The sequence below is a fragment of the Pleurodeles waltl genome, chromosome 6, assembly GCF_031143425.1.
Source record: "Pleurodeles waltl isolate 20211129_DDA chromosome 6, aPleWal1.hap1.20221129, whole genome shotgun sequence".
Lineage (NCBI taxonomy): Eukaryota > Metazoa > Chordata > Amphibia > Caudata > Salamandridae > Pleurodeles > Pleurodeles waltl.
The window spans coordinates 1,610,697,127-1,610,718,361 of NC_090445.1; the positions used below are offsets into that span (position 1 = coordinate 1,610,697,127).

The 21,235-nt window shown below is 43.8% G+C and overlaps 1 protein-coding gene across 2 annotated transcripts in view; it reads left to right on the top strand.

The window, feature by feature from the left end:
- LOC138301234 (collagen alpha-1(II) chain-like) overlaps positions 1 to 21,235 on the top strand; it is a 1,268,735-nt gene that overhangs the window by 704,972 nt on the left and 542,528 nt on the right. For both annotated transcript variants that reach the window (XM_069241494.1, XM_069241495.1), the window contains exons 32-34: positions 3,785 to 3,829; positions 4,178 to 4,231; positions 4,784 to 4,837. In XM_069241494.1, coding sequence (XP_069097595.1) covers positions 3,785 to 3,829; positions 4,178 to 4,231; positions 4,784 to 4,837 — 153 coding nt within the window. The remainder of the gene's footprint in view (positions 1 to 3,784; positions 3,830 to 4,177; positions 4,232 to 4,783; positions 4,838 to 21,235) is intronic.

A 21,235-nucleotide genomic window follows, 5' to 3' on the forward strand; every position in this document is an offset into this window, starting at 1 on the left:
CCTATAATTTAGAAAGCAGGCAATCATTGGGCATGGCGGCTCACCTAGGGAAAGTTTCTGCGAGAGCAGCCAGTGTACCCTCTATCAGGAAACAGGAGACAAGAAAGTTTGCAGCCAGTTCTCAAAAGATTTTACAGGGTGTGCTACCACAAACCAAAGATTGTTTCTTCATGAGCAGCCTTCTGCATCATCCTTCGAGGCTGCTGTTACACATGTGGAGCTCTGCAATTTACCCACTATGTTCCGCAGATCCTTCATTGTGTCTTCCAGCACAGAGATGCAAATTTCAGTCTCTGTCTCTCATCCAGTGGTATTACCAAGATCCTGGGTGTCATGAGTAGTTAACAGTCTGGGTCCTTCTTGCTACCAGTAGCTTCATACATCTTCAGAATTTGTTGTTCTCCCAAAGCCGGGGTGTCAGATGACCACAACACCAATTCAGCAGTTCTCCCTTTGACATATACCTTGTCCACTTTTAAGCCCATCAATAGGTCTTCTCTGGCATCTTATCAAGGTCTATATCCCCAGCATAAGGCACACTTTCCTCTCCTCACAAGTGTGCAGCTGCCAGGAGTGTGTTGTTGAACTCTGTATCCTCATCCTCCGCCCTGGCTGGATTCACCCCTAGTCTTCAACGATTGTCTTAAGGCTTATAGCAGCTAGCACAGGACCGGTGGGCACCAAATAGTGCTGTATTATAACTGCCTCGTCCCTGCACCAGGTCCAGGGTACAGGTCCCCCCAGTCTCTAATTCATCACATTTCCCTATTACTTGCAGCCCCTATGAGATGGTGGGAGTCCTCTCCCAGAGTTCCAAGCCTGGCCAGCCAGTAGAGGGGGACGCTGCCACTCAGGTAATACCTGAGTGTGTTCATGTCATGCCCCATTAGGTGTGTTACTACTTGTCTCTCTCCCTCATGGCTTGGCCAGACAATCATGGTGCTTGATGTGCGCCAAGGTCCATGGGACATGCTGCACCGTCCCTAGAGCACCCCCAAGAAATGAAGAGGGCCACCCAGACCCACACCAGTCTCCCAACAATCTCAGTGGAAGGGAAAGGGAGATAGAAAGCTGCGCAGTGCGCCCCAGCAACCAGGCTGTGTCATGCTTCACGGCACATGCAGCCAGTCGAGCAGGCCTCCAAAGCCACCTGATATTCCCTGGGCTAATCTGGCTGGTTGTAACCTCTCAGAGGCTTAAAGCATCCAGATCCCCATGATCTGGTTATTGGAGCATCACTTCATTGAATCTAGGAATGGGCATCTGTGGGCATAATTACAGCACTCTGGCCAATTTAGAGGAGATTTTGCACTTTGCTCTGCGATTCAATTGTAGACTAGATCAAAGAACAGAGGCAGTGGATGCTTTTCTGCAGAGTAAAAAAAATACTGAATGGTTACGCTTCTCCTCCATTCTCTATGATTCAGACGGTTTTGATGAAGGTATACCAGTAGATGTGAAATGATTTGGTAACTCCTTTTTGGGTAGGGCAACCTTGGCTTCCTGGTCTGTTGGAACCGGCAGTGGGTTAGCAATTTTTGATACCCACTTTTTCAGGTCTAATGGCAGGTGTAGACGGAGAATAACACCCGTTAGTTGTATTAAGAGTTTTGAACCTTCTTCTATAAGCAATATCAGTGAGTCCTTAGAGCTTGCAAGACTTTTGGTGGAAATAGGAAGTTTACTATATAAATCCTGGTCCCCAGAAACTAGGAAAATGTACAGGAGTGTGTGGAAGGTTTTTTGGAAAGGTATTTGGAACCCCTTGTAAGTGTCTGCGCTGGAATTAGCAAATTTGCTGTCAAGTGTTTATTCCAAAGGTATTTGTTATAAAACTATTACTTGCTACAGATCTGCAGTAACTTCTGGCCATCAGCTAATAGAGAAAATATTGATGGGAAAAAATGTTTTGAAGATTAATGAAGGGTATAAGGTTGAAAAGACCACCAAAAGGCTAGGTACTCTCTTTGGCATGTGAATTTAGTGTTACATTATATTGAGAATTGGGCTTCTAATAAGTATGAAGCAATTTCGTATGAAACTGACAACTTTAGCTGGCTTGGTGTCTTTTAGGAGGGTTTTGTATGTTCATGTCTTAGAAGTTAATAATATGACATAAATTAGAAGGAGTTTCTTTTCAGTTTACAAAGAGAACAAAGACTATTTGTTCATCAATTTTCTACCCTTGCTTGGAAGCACGTCCATGTAGTGTATTGTTTGAAATAGTATAAGAGCAGGATGATTCAATTCTGAAAAGATGGTGAAAATCAATTGATAATTGATTATGCTAAAACTGTTAAAACCATGTCCACTGGTATTAAAACAGGATGGGTCTGTGCTGTGATGTGACTGGCATGGATAGGTCAAACTTTAAAAGCCATTTGGTTAGAGGGGCCATGCCAACAAAAGATGTCCTAGGCAGTGGCCATTTGGAGGATATATTGTTGTCTATTTTTGCAACCTTTACTTGCACTAGTTGAGCTTGTGTCTTGTGCTGCATTGAGGAGCTCTGAATATCTATAACTGTAGCATCCAGTCCTGACATAACGTATAGAATCTCCAATGGCACTGATGGGAAAATCTGGATTGTAACAAAGACAGTGCGGCTAATATTCCTACCATTCTCTCCCATGAGAATGAGGAAAAAATACATAAATGAGAATTTTTCTGTTCATGCTATAAGGTTGGAAGATTTGAAGGATTTTTATGTACACTTTATTTGTGAATAGCAGCTATAGTTGAAGCTATTATGTTGTATTTTTCTTGTTTTCTCAACCGAGTCATTATAAGATGTTTCAATAGAAGAGGGAGGTTAATACCCAGCGCCAATTTCTTCTCCCCCCCCCCCCCACCTGCTGTGAGCCGCGCAGGCAAAAATAAAATAGCAATGAAAAGATTTTTTTTGCCTGCACCCACCAGCCCTAAGACATGCTGGACATGTACTCTGCTGCCGGCAGAAGAGGACTGGAGCAGTGCCTTGACTGGACGCTCCAAAGTGCACAACACTTTAACCAGTTGTTTTGCACTGGCTAAAGTGACATGCACACTTGGAAGCTCTCCACTCAGCTGTCTTAGGACAGCTGGGTGGAAACCTAGCACAGGGCTCCATCCAGGATGTTCCATCCAATCCAGACGATGCTCTCATTCTGGTTAACAGCATGAAAACAGCATCTGGATTGCTTAGGGGAGCTCTTGCTCTATCAGATATGAGAAGAACACAGAGGAGGACGTGCAGCTCATGGGTAAGTTCAGTTTTTTATTGTATATGTGGAATACATGTGTGTGTAATGCATGCACATGTAGTGGTTGTGTTTATTTTATAGTTAGTGTTATGGTGTTATTTGGGCTTTTGGAGCGAGGGGTGGTTTACTTTGTGCTTTTAGAGGGAGGGAGTGTTTTATTTATTTGTTTTTTGTGAAGTGGTGGGGCACTTCACTCGCCCCACGACTTTCAAACGGTACAAAGCTGATGCATTAATACCTGGAGTTTTCAACTTATGCCACTTTTCAAATTTAATGTCAAGTTACAAGATTCTGGTCACAGAACAGGAGAAAAGAGGAAAGACTGCATTCATTGGGAGCTTGTATGTCCTAAAATGGCTCTATTTTGAAAATTTTGAGTATGTTCTTTGTGTGCTTTTATAATGCTGCTGCTGCAGTGGAAGAAAGAGACGTTATGCATAATGTTAGCATCTGTTTTAATAAAATTTAGATTCTCTTATCAATGGTTTGGGGAATCTACATTCCCCCAGAGCCTGATTTTCTTTCTCTCTCTCCTTTTTCAGGGTGCAGCAGGTGCAGTGGGAAGCCCAGGTGGTAAGGGATTGACTGTAAGTCACACGTACCTGTTGAGTCTTTTCATTTTGTTCAGATCCCCCTTGCTGCTTTGTGCTACTTGAATTTTCACATGTGGTGTACACATTGAAACCTCTCTCTATCAATGTCCTTCTGTTTGTTTTCTTAATGCATCATACTTGTAAGACATCAAACCAAACCAATCAGTTGAACAGCCTTAAAAATTGTTGACCAACAGTTTGCTTTGTGCTGGGCTCTTCTGTCTGGGGTAAACATGATAATAGGTAAACCCTGTTGCATTTACAGATCATCTTTTGTAAAAGCTACTTTATCATTTATTTATTCAATGAGTCTCTTCAATTAAATATTTTTTTCTACATCAGGGCTTCGGAGGTGTGCGGGGGGACCCAGGTCCAGAGGGCCCTCCTGGCCCTACGGTAAGGAAATATTTCTGTTTTGAAGACTCTCCTCCATTCAGCTAGTGGTATCTGCTCTGGGTTTAGCATTTCCTTCAGGAATCTGAGGATTGTCAATTAAATTAGACTTTAAATTAAGAGTCTAATCTCACCAGTTACAAATACAGAGGTGTGCCTAATCACATTGTTACGGAATTCCAGAAGGATATCTAACCCCTCTGTGTCCATTTTGGGGACTAGATTAAAAAGTATCAGGGTGGACTAATACACTTGTGTGCTGTAGAGGGTGTATGAGAGAGGAGGGACAGCGAGAGAGAGTAGAGACGGAGACAGATGGGGGAGGAATAAGAATGCACTAAGTATGGCAAAGAATTGGTGTGACTGCTTGTTTTCTTACCAGGTTTGGTATGGCAATAGGAGAAACAGATTGTTGTCTAAGGGGGATGATGTCTAAGGGAGAAAAATAAAAATTAGTTTAATAAAAAACCTAAAATACCATGCAGATGGGATGGTAATGATGTCCATGGAAGAGATGGTTTTCCTTAGTATCAAATTTTAACCTTTCATTCTTAGGGGCCACCAGGTAAACCAGGACAGGATGGAGCGCCAGGTGGACCAGGAGAAAGAGTAAGTTGGGAAAGCCAAGATCTGGGAAAGAGGAATGGTTAGTGGAGTCCGGGAAGGATGTATTCTGCCAACACAACTGTGCTCAAAGGCATAAATACCAAGAATTCAAAGAAAAACATGGTTCACGTGATAAGAACATAATATTGAAAGTCGGCATTTGATTACAGTAGTTTTGATATTATATTGCTACTAGGCACAAAACAGAAAATCTATTAAATTCCCTTATATTAGGATTCTTTTCTTTACGCTTCACTTTTCTAAAACTGGTTCTTTTGTTTCGCCTTACTTTGCAGAACAAGGTATTTTGTTTACACATTACTTTGGTTAAAAAGGTGTTTCGGAACGGTGAACTAAGGTCTGTTTTTGTAAAGCTCTGTACCAACCAAAGGCTTCCTGGTATTCCTCGTTTAAATTTTCTCTATTGACATCTGCTTACTTCAAACACAAGTATCAGCATTGATGACATCCTCATTATTTGAGAAGACGGCAAACACACTATTCAAGATTTACTCACATGCCTTAATACACTGGGCCATTTCTTCAAATTAACAAGCAGTGTAGGCAACACCTCACTTCAGTTTCTGGATGTCACCATCTTTGCCAGTGGCAAGCAACTCAAAACAAAAACTTACTATAAACCCACAGATAAAAACAGCTTGGTTTTGTTTAGTAGCTTCCACCAAGGCTCCCTGAGGGAGAATGTGGCATTTAGTCAATTTCTACCTATACACAGGAACCGCAGCAGTATTCAAGACCACAAAATTCAAGCAGATGAACTACCATTAAAATTTAGGAAAAGAGACTATCCATCATATAGTGTGACTTAATGATACAAGCGGGCCAGGTAACAGAATAGAGATACTCTGCTTCAGAATATAGAATGTACCTTGGTTCAAGAAAAACTAACGTGTAACACAACTTTAAGCACAGCTTTCAACCAGCTAAAAAGATTGGTGAACAATAACTGGAATATAGTAAACTCAGGGTCACCCAACTGGTCCAAACCCTGCTTTGCATATAGAGAGGGGAAAAATCTATGTGACTACCTTATTCACACACGACCGCAGAAGACTGAAAAAAGAAATGCAACTATTTCCAAAGCATGGGGCCACCTACCTATTGTGGGTCACTTTCTGTGCAGTTTGTGTTCAGTATACCACCTTACCACACCGACCATAACTCTTGATCTGGATACCAATCTCCAATGGACAGTCAGGAAACATACACACTGCAATACCACTCATGTCATCTACATGATCACATGTCTTTGTAACCTCCGCTATATAGGGATGACATGTAGAAGAGTAAAAACTCATATAGGGAACCATAGGGGCAACATCAGTTGCAAATAAACAATAACACGGATGAGTAGCCATTTTCTGCCTGCACAACACTCTGCAAATGACTTCCAGTGGCTGGTCCTAGAAACTCTAGACCATGTTGACATCCATGCAGACAGGAATCTGTTGCAAAAAGAGCAGCGCTGGATTTATCACTTAAAGACGTTCCACGAGGGCTTGAATGACAATATCCCATGTTCACAGGTTGCTCTATAAAATATATAGCACACTAGATGTCCACCTAAGCAACCGATACCGTTGGGATTCATTTTACGGTGTGTTTACTTTACAGTTTCACCATTCACGTTTTCACCATGGACAATAATGAGATTATTATTCACAGGCAGTTTGTTAGTTTGTTTAGTACCAAGATCCCTACAACTCATATAAGTTGCATTCAAGCTAGCTTTCAGTCAATTCCTACACACATCATGAGCGAGTACCCCGTCTCCTCATGCCCTTTGGGCAGGAACATAAATAAACCTAACCCCATAGACCATCCAGGAATGTTGCAAGGGCCTTAACACCCCTTGTCTCTTACAGGTTGCTACTTCATAGCTATCGCTGTCTTTTAAAAAGATTTTGCCCACATCATTTTTAAGCCTGTCCACTTGCAATGAACATTGCCAGATCACACAGTCTTAGGTTACATAATGGCACCTTCTTTTTTGACCCTTAGTCAACTGGAAAATTGCAGATCCTGACAGGCCCTACAAACATGCAGCTACAACCATATGCCACAGCGTTTACCATTTCAGATTGCATATCATACTCAGCGTCTCCATAAGCAGTGCATTTCATTCATAAAGAAGATTGAGACACCTCTTTAAAAGTCATGGTATGCATAACTTGTTTTTATATTCAGACCACACTTTTAGTAAGGGTGCTGGAGCTACAACATTGTTCACAGCCCTATTACTTTTTAAGAACACTCTCACTCACACTTGCGTATGCCAGTATCTCCTTTTGATACCTTGATCCGACTTTGCTGTGAACGATACACAGAAAGGGGGTTGTATAGATAATTCACAACATGAATTGGCACATTATCACATTTGGGTACAACTACCGCACTTATTGACTGTGATGATTTGCGTAAACTTCTCTTTCTGCATTTACTCTGATTCTATTTTTCAGGGAATGGCATTTATGTTCCCAGACCTAGCAAGTCAATGTATTTTACCTTTAGTTCATTTAGGCATTGCCCCTCTGACACTTTTGGGATCTGCCTTTTGAGGTCCTGACGAAAGCCAACGACCTATTCAGGCACAAAGAGAATGAAACATGTTCATAGATATGAAGGATATGAAGCTAATCGCTAAACACATCTCACTCTTTTATAACCTTGTTTTAATAAATAGCATCTCTCTGGGCTAGGAGGTGATTTTATTTCACCCCACTTTTCACAGATCCCACCATGATTCTACACCTAGAGACTCTTCCTCCACGTGGAGGTAAGACCTGATGAAGCTACCGGCTGCTAGTACACCAGTGGAGATAATATACAGCTGATGGAAACTAGTTGTTGAGAGTCTCAATATAATTTTTTAAGAGAATCCAGTCTTGATAATGGTGTGGCTTCATTCCACTTGATATTTTCGGTAAGTATTAGCATGCCACAAATGCACTCCCTTAGACAAGGGCTCATGGCTATACTAATTCTGGTTAATTACTGTTCTTCAGCATTAGATTTTTCATAGATTCACATTTTGTTTATGTTCCTGCTGTCAGGCCAGCAACCCTTTACCCTTACACAGATTAACATTGACAGCGTACATGTTATCAGCCTTCTTTTATGTCCTGAACTCTGGCCAATCAGAAAGGCAAGCACGCATCTCTACTTTTGTCAGACTCCAGCTGCCAGATTTTTCACAGCATGTCAGTGTAAAGGGAACTATCAGGAGCCTCAAGCATTTCCAAGGAATTTTCAACAGGACTTAATTTTACCTGTTTATTCATTCATAATTATGTTGTTTTTGGCATGGCATAGCTGAAATATTGTCAAGAGACTCTCCTTTCAAAGAGTTGTGACAAATGCAAGGAAAGGAATAAATACAGGGCTGGTGTGCACACCGTTTTGATTGCTTGCTTGCATCCAAAACAGGATTCGAGGTGCTGTGAAATGTGCCTGAACATGTCAAAAAAGTCTCCAAGAGACACAGACCATTGTTTAGCTTTGATAATATTTGAGCATCATCACATGTTGTTACTAGCCAGTCCAGCACATTCCAAAAGTAAAGGACCTTTGGAGTTGTAAGCTATTCCTAGAAACGGTCTAGAGAATAACATATTTGCTCAGCTTGTACCCTCTTGTACCCCTCAGCTGAAGGTTGAGATATTTGGCTACCCGCACTAAAACGAGGAAAGGCTGAAGAAAAAAAGCACTAGGAGATATCTCTTTCCTCTCAAAAATGCATCAAAAACCTTGCAGTCCTAAGCATGCTCAAAACACTAACCATTCTCCCTCCAAGTCAGAGATTCTGGGCAAGTAATCAAAACATTCTGTTGTCTTTGCGGCAATTGTTTCTCCTGACAGCAAGTGGATTGAGGCAGACTATAGTGTCATTGACATTGTTAGCACCTCAGTCTGTGCTTAACATTTGAAAAGACATGACTGGTGACAAATCCTCTTGTTTGGTGGACACCCACATTATCCTATTCAGACACTGCTGTATCGTAGATTGAGGTGCTGGCAAAACCCAATTCAAGGAAGCATTCTGACCTATTAACTTTGGAGCAGATTTTTACCAAATCCCAGTTTGATCATTGGCTACAGCTTTGGCTGGTAATGCAGCAAATCAACTGCTTTTCCTTCTGTATTATCTGTTGCTGCATTGACTGTCATGTTTCTGAGTCCTCATCACTTACAACTTCCTTTGACAGTTTATCTGCAATTAGTCTTAGTTTCTCCTGTGTTTTTCATCCATCAAGTAAGATTTTGCAGTATTGATCTTCAGAGATGGCAGATGAGGATTTAAAACTGATTTAGAGGTTTCTTCTCAGACAAGAATTATGTAGAGCAAGTCAGGGAAACTAGAAGTACAAAGTTCCAACAATCTTAAAGGTTAAATATTTTACTTTAAATTCAGATGAAGAAAAGGAAGCTGATGACTATTGTAGGCATCATCGATGACAAAATAAACCTCCATTGTTGCCTCATAACAGAAATTATTTATATTTCAGTACTCCATCAATAGTAACTGTGGCTCTAGATATGGTTACTTCAATGCATACCATGATAGATAACATTTGCAGCGGTCTCCCTAATCCCATTTCTTCTGGTTCTGTATTTTCCTTATTGCCTTCTGTTCCAGGTTCAATGACGCTACTTCCTCAGTCGTTTCCAGTGGTACCAAAGAATATAGCATGCTCTGATACCATGCCAAAACTATCTGCCAATAGACCTGCCTGTCTTCCCCATATGCTTCCACCTCTGCTACCACCATTACCTCCAGTTTCACCAGGATCTCAGAAATTAGAAAAATCAAGAAGCTTACCAAATAGAGATGACAATCATTGTGACAATTTAGATAATGTTTCTAGTGATGATGACTTGAATTCATCCACTAAATACTTCAAAGATGGAGGTGAGCTTGATGGCCAAGGGTATTAAAGAGAGGCAGAATAGGATGATTTTTTTGTAGTAGATGTCATTAGTTCTGTATCAGAGAGTAAGAATTTGCTCCTTAATGACATCAGGAGATCTCATGCATTTTTTAATAAAGGTTAACCAAATTTAGTTTCCCTGTGTCTGCTTCTGAGAAATCATTTTTGTCATATGATTTCAAACAGAAAGCTAGAAGGCGGAAGGCGAGTAATACACTGCTTGCAATTGTGGTCACTGCACAAAAAGGTGTTTGTGCAAGCACCATAAAATACTGCCCATTTTTAAAATAGTTATGCAAAAATACACACATTCTAAACTGTCGTCTAGAAATACACAGTTGGGTCTATCCCATAGTTGCTCGGTACAGAGACACATAGTAGCACTAGCTAAATGTTATTGTTCCTCTAGTTTGAGTTTATATGTATACTGTTACTGAGCATAATTTGCTATAGAAGTAGCCAAATTATATCCATGCACCCACTTTTTTCATTTTGTTTTAAAGAAGCAAGATTACTTAGCAAAACATGGCATGCCTGTCTGCCTGCAGCACATTACTCATGATACATGTGTGGCTTCTTGTTTCTGGATATTGGGTCTTTGATTATAGCTTGGTGGACTAAGGGAGTCATTACGACCCCGGCGGTCGGCGTTAATATGGCGGTAAGCACTGCCAACAGGCTGGCGGTACTTACCGCCATATTATGACATTGGCGGGTTGGTTGAAACCAACCCGCCGATGTACCACTCCGACCGCCACGGCGGTAAGAGCCGCCGGGCTGGAGATATCCATCTCCATCCCAGTGGCCGTCAGTGTTCCGCCTGCGAGATTATGACCCCGCCTACTTTCGTGTCGTTCGTAACGCTACAAAAACCATGGCGGTAGGCATTATCAGTGAAAGGGAATTCCTTCCCTGTCACTCATAGGGGTCCCCCCTCCCTTTCCAGTTAATACCTCTCCAAAGCCCCCACACCCCCTATATTCATACCTCCTTCAAAGACACACGCATACACTGACCCATTCCCACATTGCTCCACGAATGCATACATCCACTCACACACATATCTGCACACACTTTCAAACATACACGCAGACATGCATTCACATAACACAACATGCATGCACTCACACCTCCATACATGCACACACACATTCAACACGCAACACACACTTGCAACCACGCACACACAAAAATACACCCCCCCACACACGCACACACACACACAACACTCCCCACCCCTCTCCACTGTCGGAGACCTGACTTACCTGTGATCAGGGGGGTCCTCCGGCAGGAGGCGGGCGCTGCGCCAGCAGAACACCGCTAGGCCGGAGTATTGGTAATAACATGGCTGGCGGCGGTCTAGTGGCGTGGCGCTGCTGGTGGCAGCAGCGCCACCTTACTGCCATCTGCTGGCATGGCCACAGCCGGATTTCCGCCATTCTTGTGGCATAAATCCGGCTGTGGTCTTAATACTGCGGACGGCTGGTAGCCGCGGCGACGGTCTTTTGGCAGCTGTTGCCGCAGCGGTAGGCTTTTTTTTACCGCCATTGTCATAATGAGCCCCTAAGTGCCACTCTAAGTAAGGGGGATAGAACATCTGCCATTACTTGGGCAGATGTCCCATTCTGCCAAATTCTGAATAAAGACCATTACTCTTACATTTGGAACACATGGAAAGGGACAAATATCCATAGTCCCTGACCCTTTGATTTGATAAAACTAAAATGTCCAGAGGTGCCACAATTTTAAAATACTGAAAAGCATAGCCTTTGGTGCCTTGACTAACAAAATCAGTAGAAAGATAGTCCCAGTTGTTATCCCAACTGATGTGCTTCATCACTAACATCCAGACTCCTCAACCCTCCACTATGGCCAAGACCCAACTTTAGATTAAAATCAATATAGTTTGAATTACTCACAAAGCCACAGAACCTGATAATCTGTGCTTATCCCAGACAAAAGGCATCTGGGAGAAGGGCCCAAAGGTGACAGTACCTCTTCCTTCGGTGTTGTCACAGGTCGGGTCCTACATGGGTTTTACCTCTCACCATTATTGTTCAACATTTATGTGCCTCCGTTGGTGTACATCCTTGGGCATCACGAGGTACATTTCCAGATGTATATTGCTGGCACTGAAATCCCTATCTAGCTGTACAACAACTTTGAAAGGCAGTTCAGCTACACAGAATGCGTAGAACACACACCTTACTGCTGAAGGAAAACCCCCTTATGAACAGGAAAAAATATAGATCATGGTATTATGAGCCTGATCTCAAAAGGCTTCTTTTTAAATTGCAAAATTGAGTACATTCTCATCATAGAATTTGTCTCCTGTCACACAGATTTCTGTATCACATTTGACGTGAGTTTCACTACATTTGGTTCAGGCAGTCTCCATGCCTCTACCAGACATCATCTAGATGCTGTTTGGCACCCTGGTTATGTTGTTCATTTTTATTTAACAAGTCCCTTTATGGAGGGAATTCATGACATACATTGAGGACTTCAATAAGCAGGAAATCCAAGTGATGAATTACTGCAAGAAATAAAGTATTGTTTTGATTATGTAGTTCACCCAATAACCATATTGCTTTTGTGAATGAAACAAAATTGTTAATATATTTGAGAATTTTGAAAGCTTGGAACTCACACCAAAGACAATACAGGGATTTATGCAACAGGAGTTGCATTGATCGATTTGAATGTACTCACTGTTACTTGATGATGGCTCAAAAACTAAAGGGAACTTTGTTGTGTGCACACAAAAGTAGCCTCTACACGGAATCGTTTGCATTTCAGTAGAGCGTGTCATTTAAGAGTTCTGAATAATCATTTAACATTTCAAATGGCCCAGAAGCCTGTCACCTTTTCCACATGCCACACAGCTAGAAATCTAGAGATAATTTTCGATGCACATCTTTGACCAGTTCAGAAATTAACATTGTAGTCGGTGGCATTTACCTACTACAAGTTTGAATATTCAGCACCATTAATGTCAAACAGAACTCTTACAAAAATGGCCAACAATAACCCTTATTTTGGAATGAATGGTTGTAGGAAGATGGGTCTTTACATGGTGCATCAAAATGAGATATACCATGCAAAGAGTCCAGGGGTCCCTTACTAGTGAACAGGGCTTGCTGTATCAATCCCAAGGTGCTCTTTTAGGGGGAAGTGTGGTCGGCAGCCTTAGGCTTATCAGAGAGGAGTGTGAGACATCTGAAAATATACACACAGTCAATAAATGAGACACACAACTTTAGAATGAGATTCACACAATTTACAAAAATAACAAGTATTTTTATATACGTTTTGGCACCAGAATCTATGTTCTGGTAAGTAAGTTTTGCAAGAGAAATCTTTACAGTTTAGAAAAGTCGACACTTAATGCAATTCTAGAAAGCTGCAATGGCATAAACGCAAACTGGCAGTGTCAATCTGGGGTCGGGAATGCTGATCTTTCTTTTGCTCCAAACGTCAGACTCAGCCAGTACCCTGACATCAAACCAAAAGTACTGAGAAACTTGGCTGCCCCTAACCTCTCAATATGTTAGTCTGCTCATGAGACATGGTGAGCATCTGTCTTGGTGACAGCATCAGGGTCTCTATAGTCCACACAAAACCCCAGCTCTGGTTTACCTCCCTTGGAATGAGGGACTGGACTGGACTGGACCAGGGGCTGTCAGAGGGCTCAATTACCCCTTACTCCAGCATCTTGCCTACTTCTGCTCTGATGGTGTCCTTCACTTAGTCAGACTGTCTTCGCTGTCGAACCACTTCACAGGCATGTGGTCACCAGGGTCCACATCATGGACACACCAGTGAGTCTAACCAGGGATGAAGGAATTAAGCTCAGCATACTGTTGTAGGGTTTGCCTGCAGTCAGCATGCTGCTGGGACGTGAGGGTGTCTAAAAAGACTACTCCATCCACTGACCCATCTTGGGGGCTGTGGGAGAGAAGGTCAGAGAGAGGCTCACTCTATTCTTCTTGATCCTCATCAGTGACCATCAACACGGCCACATCAACACTGTCATGAAAGAGCTTTGGGCAGTTCACATGGATGACCCTATGAGGGTTCTTAAAAGTGGCTAGGTCAGCCAGGTAGGTGACCTGGATGCTTTCTCCATTTACTCAGCCATCCTAGAACGTAGGCCAAGCATATAGTCCACAATTTATTGCTTGGGCTCTTGGAGAGGCTTCTCCCAGCCTTCCCTCACGAGATAGAGTGGTCCTTAGAGGATGCCCACACAAAAGTCTAAAGTGGGAAAACCCTACTCCCTTCTGTGACACTTCTCTGTAGGCGTAAAGCAGACATGGTAACAGGATGTCCATCCTCTTTCTGAGTTTTTCAGGGAGGCCTGCAATCATATATTTCATGGTTTGATTGCATTTCTTAACCATTTCCGTGTGGATGATATGTGGTAGTGAACTTATAAGTCACTCCAAATTCATTCCACATTGCCTTGAGGTATGCAGACATAAAGTTACTACCTCTTTCTGATACCACCTCCTTAGGGAAGTCCACTCTACAAATACTGATCAGGGCCCTAGCAACTGCAGGAGCAGTGGGAGTCCCAAGGGGTATATATTCAGGGTACCTGGTGGCATGATCCACTACCACCAGTATGTATCTGTTCCCTGATGTTGTTGGAAGGTCAAGGGCAGTGGTTCCCAACATTTTAACTTCTGTGGTCTCCCACTTTATCATTACTGGAACCCTGGGGATGCCCACTGACTACATATTGGAATCACCACTGAGTCATTACTGGAAGCCGGGGACCCAGGCTTCTACATTGTCGATCATTTGAAACGCAAAACAATACACAACAAATACAGAAACAAGCATTCCATCAAACACATACAAAAATGATAACACATTTTATTTAATTTGTTGACAGATAAAATTAAAAAAATAAGTTTAACAAGAAGTTTGGAGCTTTTCTAAATGCCACAGAAGCTACACATTGCCCATATTATATTCTGTTTGATACACCTGCACTTTTTCCATAAATCAATCTGGGGATACTAATTTAATTTTTAGCCTCCAATTTCAAATTCCTTGACATTTATAGTATGTTTTAAAAATCTCAATAATAAATTTAGCCACTTTATGTACATTTTATTAAACTGTTAATATAATTTTCTAAGTAGTCACTGACCCCCTGAGGAAGATTAGCAGACCCCCAGTGGTCCCAGTACCACAGGTTGGGAACCACTGGTCTAGGGTGCCAACAGGTAAGTATGTTTTGCAACCCCTAACCTTTCAAATGGGACCCCAACCACTAGAAGTGGAAGTAGGGGGCCTTTGGGAGGCCACCTGTGTTGCTACTAGCATGACAGTGATACAGTAGTTACAAAACTCCTTCACATTCTGAGACCTACCTGGCCAGTAGAAGTGAGATACCAACCTATTCCAAGTTTTGGCCTGGCCAAGATGCCCAGCTAAAGGATGTCATGAGCCAAAGTGAGTAGGAACTCTCTGTACATCTGAGGCACTGCCACTCTCCTAGTGGCACCAGGTTTGGGGTCTCTGGCCTCAGGAAACAGGTGTCTATCCTTCCAGTAGATTCGGTGGGAGCCACTGACATTTCCCTTGTCCTGGTCAGCAGCTTGCTGTCTCAGGCTCTCAAGAGTAAGACAGGTCCTCTGTCCCTGACACAGCTTTTTCCCCAGAGGGTCCTCCTGGGCACAGGAGCTCTGTCGTGTAAAGCCCAAGTTCCTGGGGCTCATTTCCCTCATCGGCTGACAGGTCTTCCTGAGGAGAGTGGACCGCGGCTTGGGGCTTCACAGAAGCTGGCTTACCAGGCTTCCTGCCTTTTCTCTTGGAGGGCTGGGCCATTATTCCAGGCTTCAGCACCTCTTTTTGACCCTGGGCTTTGCATTGTGCTCTGGTTTTCACACACACCCATTCATGTATATCCAGCATAAATGGATGGGTTTTCCTTTCAACCTCAGTCCATGCTAAGGACTCCAGATCGTTTTCTAGCAGACAAGCTACAGGAATTGCAAAGGATACCACCACCTTCCCTTGGCCAGCAACCCCTCCCCACTCTAGGGACACCATCTCTACGGGATGGACCTTAGCTTGGTTGTCAGCATTGATGTCTGTGAAAGTTGCACCAGTCAAATACTGCTCTGGTGGGATATCAGTTTTTTAAATCACCATGGTGCACCTGTATCCCTCAGTGCTTCAACTCTGATCCCATTAATATGAGGCTGTTATCTGTACGTCTCCAGATTACTGGGCCAGACAGTCAGGTCAGCTACTTCCACCCCACTCTCAGAGACTAAAGTTGCTTCTGTGAGTTCTCTGACATGGTCAGGGCCCACCTGACATCCCATCTGGAGACTTACCAATGCAACAGGAGTGGCAGATACACTAGGGGGATTCTTTTTGGGACAGGTAGAGTCTCAAGTTTAGTGCCCATTGGCTTTGCAGTTAAAGCACCAAGCCTTCTTAAGGTCCTAGTTCTTACCCGAGTACCCACCCTTGGACTCTGTCTTGTCTCAGGGACCACCCTGGGGCCTTTAGAATACACTTTATTGTTATCTTTAGACTGGTCACCATCTTTCCATAGGGGGGGCTTAGCAACTCCTTTCTTTTGATCACCCCACCATGAGTTGTCTTTGATACCCTAGTTTTGACCCAGTAGTCTGCCTTATTTCCCAATTGTTGGGGAGGAATTGGTTCTAGGTCTACCAGATTCTGTTGCAATTTTGTGCGGTGTGGGGTGCCCAATGTGAGTAAATGGGGATCGGTCCAATTGGAAAGAGGCTGCAGGTTAGGACTAGGTGTCCAGTTTGGGTGAGCTACTAAGTGGGCTCTGTTCTTGTGATGCTCTGGTATGGAGGGACACCAGTGATCCTCTTCTCGTTCCAGAGCGGCCGGTTGCAGAGAGTTCTTTGTCTGTCGGGTGACCGTCACTGGTGGTGGTTTCAGTGGAGGGGGCCCTCAGAAACTGGGTGCACCAAAGACAATACAGGGATTTATGCAACAGGAGTTGCATTGATCGATTTGAATGTACTCACTGTTACTTGATGATGGCTCAAAAACTAAAGGGAACTTTGTTGTGTGCACACAAAAGTAGCCTCTACACGGAATCGTTTGCATTTCAGTAGAGCGTGTCATTTAAGAGTTCTGAATAATCATTTAACATTTCAAATGGCCCAGAAGCCTGTCACCTTTTCCACATGCCACACAGCTAGAAATCTAGAGATAATTTTCGATGCACATCTTTGACCAGTTCAGAAATTAACATTGTAGTCGGTGGCATTTACCTACTACAAGTTTGAATATTCAGCACCATTAATGTCAAACAGAACTCTTACAAAAATGGCCAACAATAACCCTTATTTTGGAATGAATGGTTGTAGGAAGATGGGTCTTTACATGGTGCATCAAAATGAGATATACCATGCAAAGAGTCCAGGGGTCCCTTACTAGTGAACAGGGCTTGCTGTATCAATCCCAAGGTGCTCTTTTAGGGGGAAGTGTGGTCGGCAGCCTTAGGCTTATCAGAGAGGAGTGTGAGACATCTGAAAATATACACACAGTCAATAAATGAGACACACAACTTTAGAATGAGATTCACACAATTTACAAAAATAACAAGTATTTTTATATACGTTTTGGCACCAGAATCTATGTTCTGGTAAGTAAGTTTTGCAAGAGAAATCTTTACAGTTTAGAAAAGTCGACACTTAATGCAATTCTAGAAAGCTGCAATGGCATAAACGCAAACTGGCAGTGTCAATCTGGGGTCGGGAATGCTGATCTTTCTTTTGCTCCAAACGTCAGACTCAGCCAGTACCCTGACATCAAACCAAAAGTACTGAGAAACTTGGCTGCCCCTAACCTCTCAATATGTTAGTCTGCTCATGAGACATGGTGAGCATCTGTCTTGGTGACAGCATCAGGGTCTCTATAGTCCACACAAAACCCCAGCTCTGGTTTACCTCCCTTGGAATGAGGGACTGGACTGGACTGGACCAGGGGCTGTCAGAGGGCTCAATTACCCCTTACTCCAGCATCTTGCCTACTTCTGCTCTGATGGTGTCCTTCACTTAGTCAGACTGTCTTCGCTGTCGAACCACTTCACAGGCATGTGGTCACCAGGGTCCACATCATGGACACACCAGCGAGTCTAACCAGGGATGAAGGAATTAAGCTCAGCATACTGTTGTAGGGTTTGCCTGCAGTCAGCATGCTGCTGGGACGTGAGGGTGTCTAAAAAGACTACTCCATCCACTGACCCATCTTGGGGGCTGTGGGAGAGAAGGTCAGAGAGAGGCTCACTCTATTCTTCTTGATCCTCATCAGTGACCATCAACACGGCCACATCAACACTGTCATGAAAGAGCTTTGGGCAGTTCACATGGATGACCCTATGAGGGTTCTTAAAAGTGGCTAGGTCAGCCAGGTAGGTGACCTGGATGCTTTCTCCGTTGCAGGCATAGACTAAGGGACCAGTCCAAGTGAACCAACAAGTGAGTTCAAGTCTCATGAGTTAGGGGGATGAAGATACACCAGTGGGCCTCTTCTTCTCAGTCCAGTTGCAGTGGTGCAGTGGACCATTGGGGTTGCCATCACTGGCAGTGGTCACGATTGAGGGGTGCCTGCAAAAAGAGATGGCAGGCGTCAAAGTGAAGGTGGCAGTGGAGAAACCCACAATGGACTTTCTCCAGTGAGGTTGCGGACCAGGACCAAGTTTGCACCGTTGGCACACTTTAGCATGGGCTGTGTGCAGTGGTGCTGTCTGGCAGCTGTTTTGGTGGTACCTGAAAAGATGCAGGGGAGCAGCTCTGCTATTCCACAGGAGTTCCCTGGTGCTGGAGTGAAGGCTGGCAGTCTTCCAGACTTTTGGAAGTTTAAGCAGGTGGAGGATGAGGTGACTTTGGCTCGATTATCAAAGTGGCAGGCAGGCTGGTAGGGTTACTGTGGAGTCTGTCGCTGGTCTTCAGTGCTCGCTTCTGCATTTCTGGATGTCCTTCATCAGGTCAACAGGATATGATTTCCTGGTGCCAGGGGCTCCCCTAAATACTGTATTTAGGGTCGTTTCGGGGAGTGTAGGGTAGTAGCCAATGGGCTGCTTACCCTAGGGGTCAGTACACCCCTGTATGACCACTTCCTGTGGGGAAAAGCATAAGCTTGTCCCAAAGTTCATAATTTTGCCATAATTAAGATGGCATATTTCTAGATTTGGTGTCTACATCAGACAGTTCAACTCAGGACAGGACTGACCTGAGGGGTGGACCCACATCCCTGACTACTAATTTTCCCACCTGTCCAGGTGCCAAATGGGCTCTGGGGAATGGGGGTCGGCATAATCTCCTTTGAGGGAAGCCAGATCTTCATATCAAGGGTGGTGGGCAGGTGGGGCTGATAACCTTAAAAAGTGGTGGGGCGTATGAAGTGGGCCACCACTCCCTAAAAAATAAAATAAAACACCCCCTACATCCAAAAACCATTAATAATACACTCCCTCCCTCAAAAGCCCAAGATAAAATAGCCCCTTCCTCCAAAAGACCATAATAAAACAACCCCTCCCTCCAATACCCCAGAATAAAAGTTCCATGTTATAAAAGGTACTTACCGATTGAAGGTCATTCTCTTCGGTGTTCTGGAAACTGCAGTCTGCTGTGGAGCTCCCCTGACCAATCCAGATACTGCTCTCATGCTGTTAACCAGCATGGGAGAAGTGCCTGGATTGGATGGAGCATGCTGGCCGATGCTCCTTCAGGCCCTGGAAGCCTGTGCTCTCTCTCCACCCAGCTTTCTTAAGACTGACTTGGCCCTAGTTCTACCGCTCTTTCTGCAGTTTCAAAGAATGCTGCTAAAATAAGACAACTCATCCTGCAGGGCCAGCGACCTCTACAAACCCCTAGAGGACTGCCTGCCTACCCAAGCACCAAGATCTCCCAAGGACAGCGGCCCTGTCCACAAGAAAATCCAAGAAGGACTCCAGAACCGCCCCAGATCCGCAAGTCCTGCCCTCTTTGCACCTGACACCCACGGCCTGACTCCAAGTGGCCCATCAGACCAGAGAGATTTTCCAGGTGATTCTGACCTCGAGTCCACCCTGGGTAGACCCCTCCTGACCAACATGGCAACGCCTGCAGCCTAAATCCAGAGGACCCCCACCCGACCGTAACCAGATCCTGTAAAGACTTCCCAACACCTAAAGGTACCCCTGCACGTGCATCCCTCTGCCCATGGGAAACCTAACTGAAAATCCAGCAATGTCCAGTGGGGGCTCTCTACTTACCTGTCCAGCAGTTGGTTTCCTTCAGTCGACTCCCTGGACCAAGCCTGCAGTATCTTTTTGACCGCTGGGATCCCCACTTGAAAAGCATTGGGCGCCCAACACTGTGTTTGCACCCTGCACCTGTCCGCCCTTGTGCCGCTGAGGGTGTGTGTCTGGTGCTGACCTGTGATTCTCTCCACCACCCACCCCCAGATCTAAACTCCCTGGGTCTGTGCCCTGAAATCACAGGCACATACCTGCAACCTGTTTCTTTCTGAGCACCCCCTTCTCCATGGGATTCCATTGGGTACCCAACACCAACTTTGACCTCTGCACCCAGCTGGCCCGTGTTGCTGGGGGTGCACTCTTGGTGTTTACCTAAACTTTGTCCTGGTGACACCCTAACTCCTGAAGACTGGGATCGTAAGTCAAGTACTTATCTGTGATTTATATTTTTACTTTCCTCCCCTAGGACTACATTGCTTTCTGTGAGAAATTGCACTGAGTCCACTTTTGAACCTGACAGTTTTACTTACCTGTAAACTGTTTTATCTGTGGATTCTAAACAAAGTGCATTTGATAAAGAAGAGTGATACATCCTTGAAACTGTATTTATGTGCAGAAAAGATCCTTTTGGTTCTAGAAATAAAGTAACAAAGTATATTTTTGATACATAAAAATACTGATCTGGAGTTAATCATTGAGTGTGTGCCTCATTTCTTGACTGTGCGTGTACAACAAATGCTTAGCACTACCCTCTGATAAGCCTAACTGCTCGACCACACTGCAACAAAAGAGACATTAGTATTATCTACTTTAGCCTCTGTAAAGGCTCTGGGGATATACTGGACTCTGTGCACACTATACCTTACTTTGGTATAGTACATATAGAGCCAGCTTCCTACCGAGATCATAGTGATTGTAAAGATTTCACAATCATGCAGCCACGTTCTGCCTCATCCTCCTGTAACATAACCCTGTAAAAACAGCATACCCTTCAGTGGTACGATCCCATGAAATCCGCCTTGAAAACCCTCCAGTGGCTTGCTGAAGAATATAGGATCATGTTTAAAATTATTTGCACATTCCAAAGGCTAACTGGGGTAAAATTTGATAAATTGTGTCCTGCCTCATGGGTCTGACAAAAAACCAGCAGGAATAACCTTAAGGGCTTAAAGTTGAAGAAAGGTATGTTGACTAGAGAGG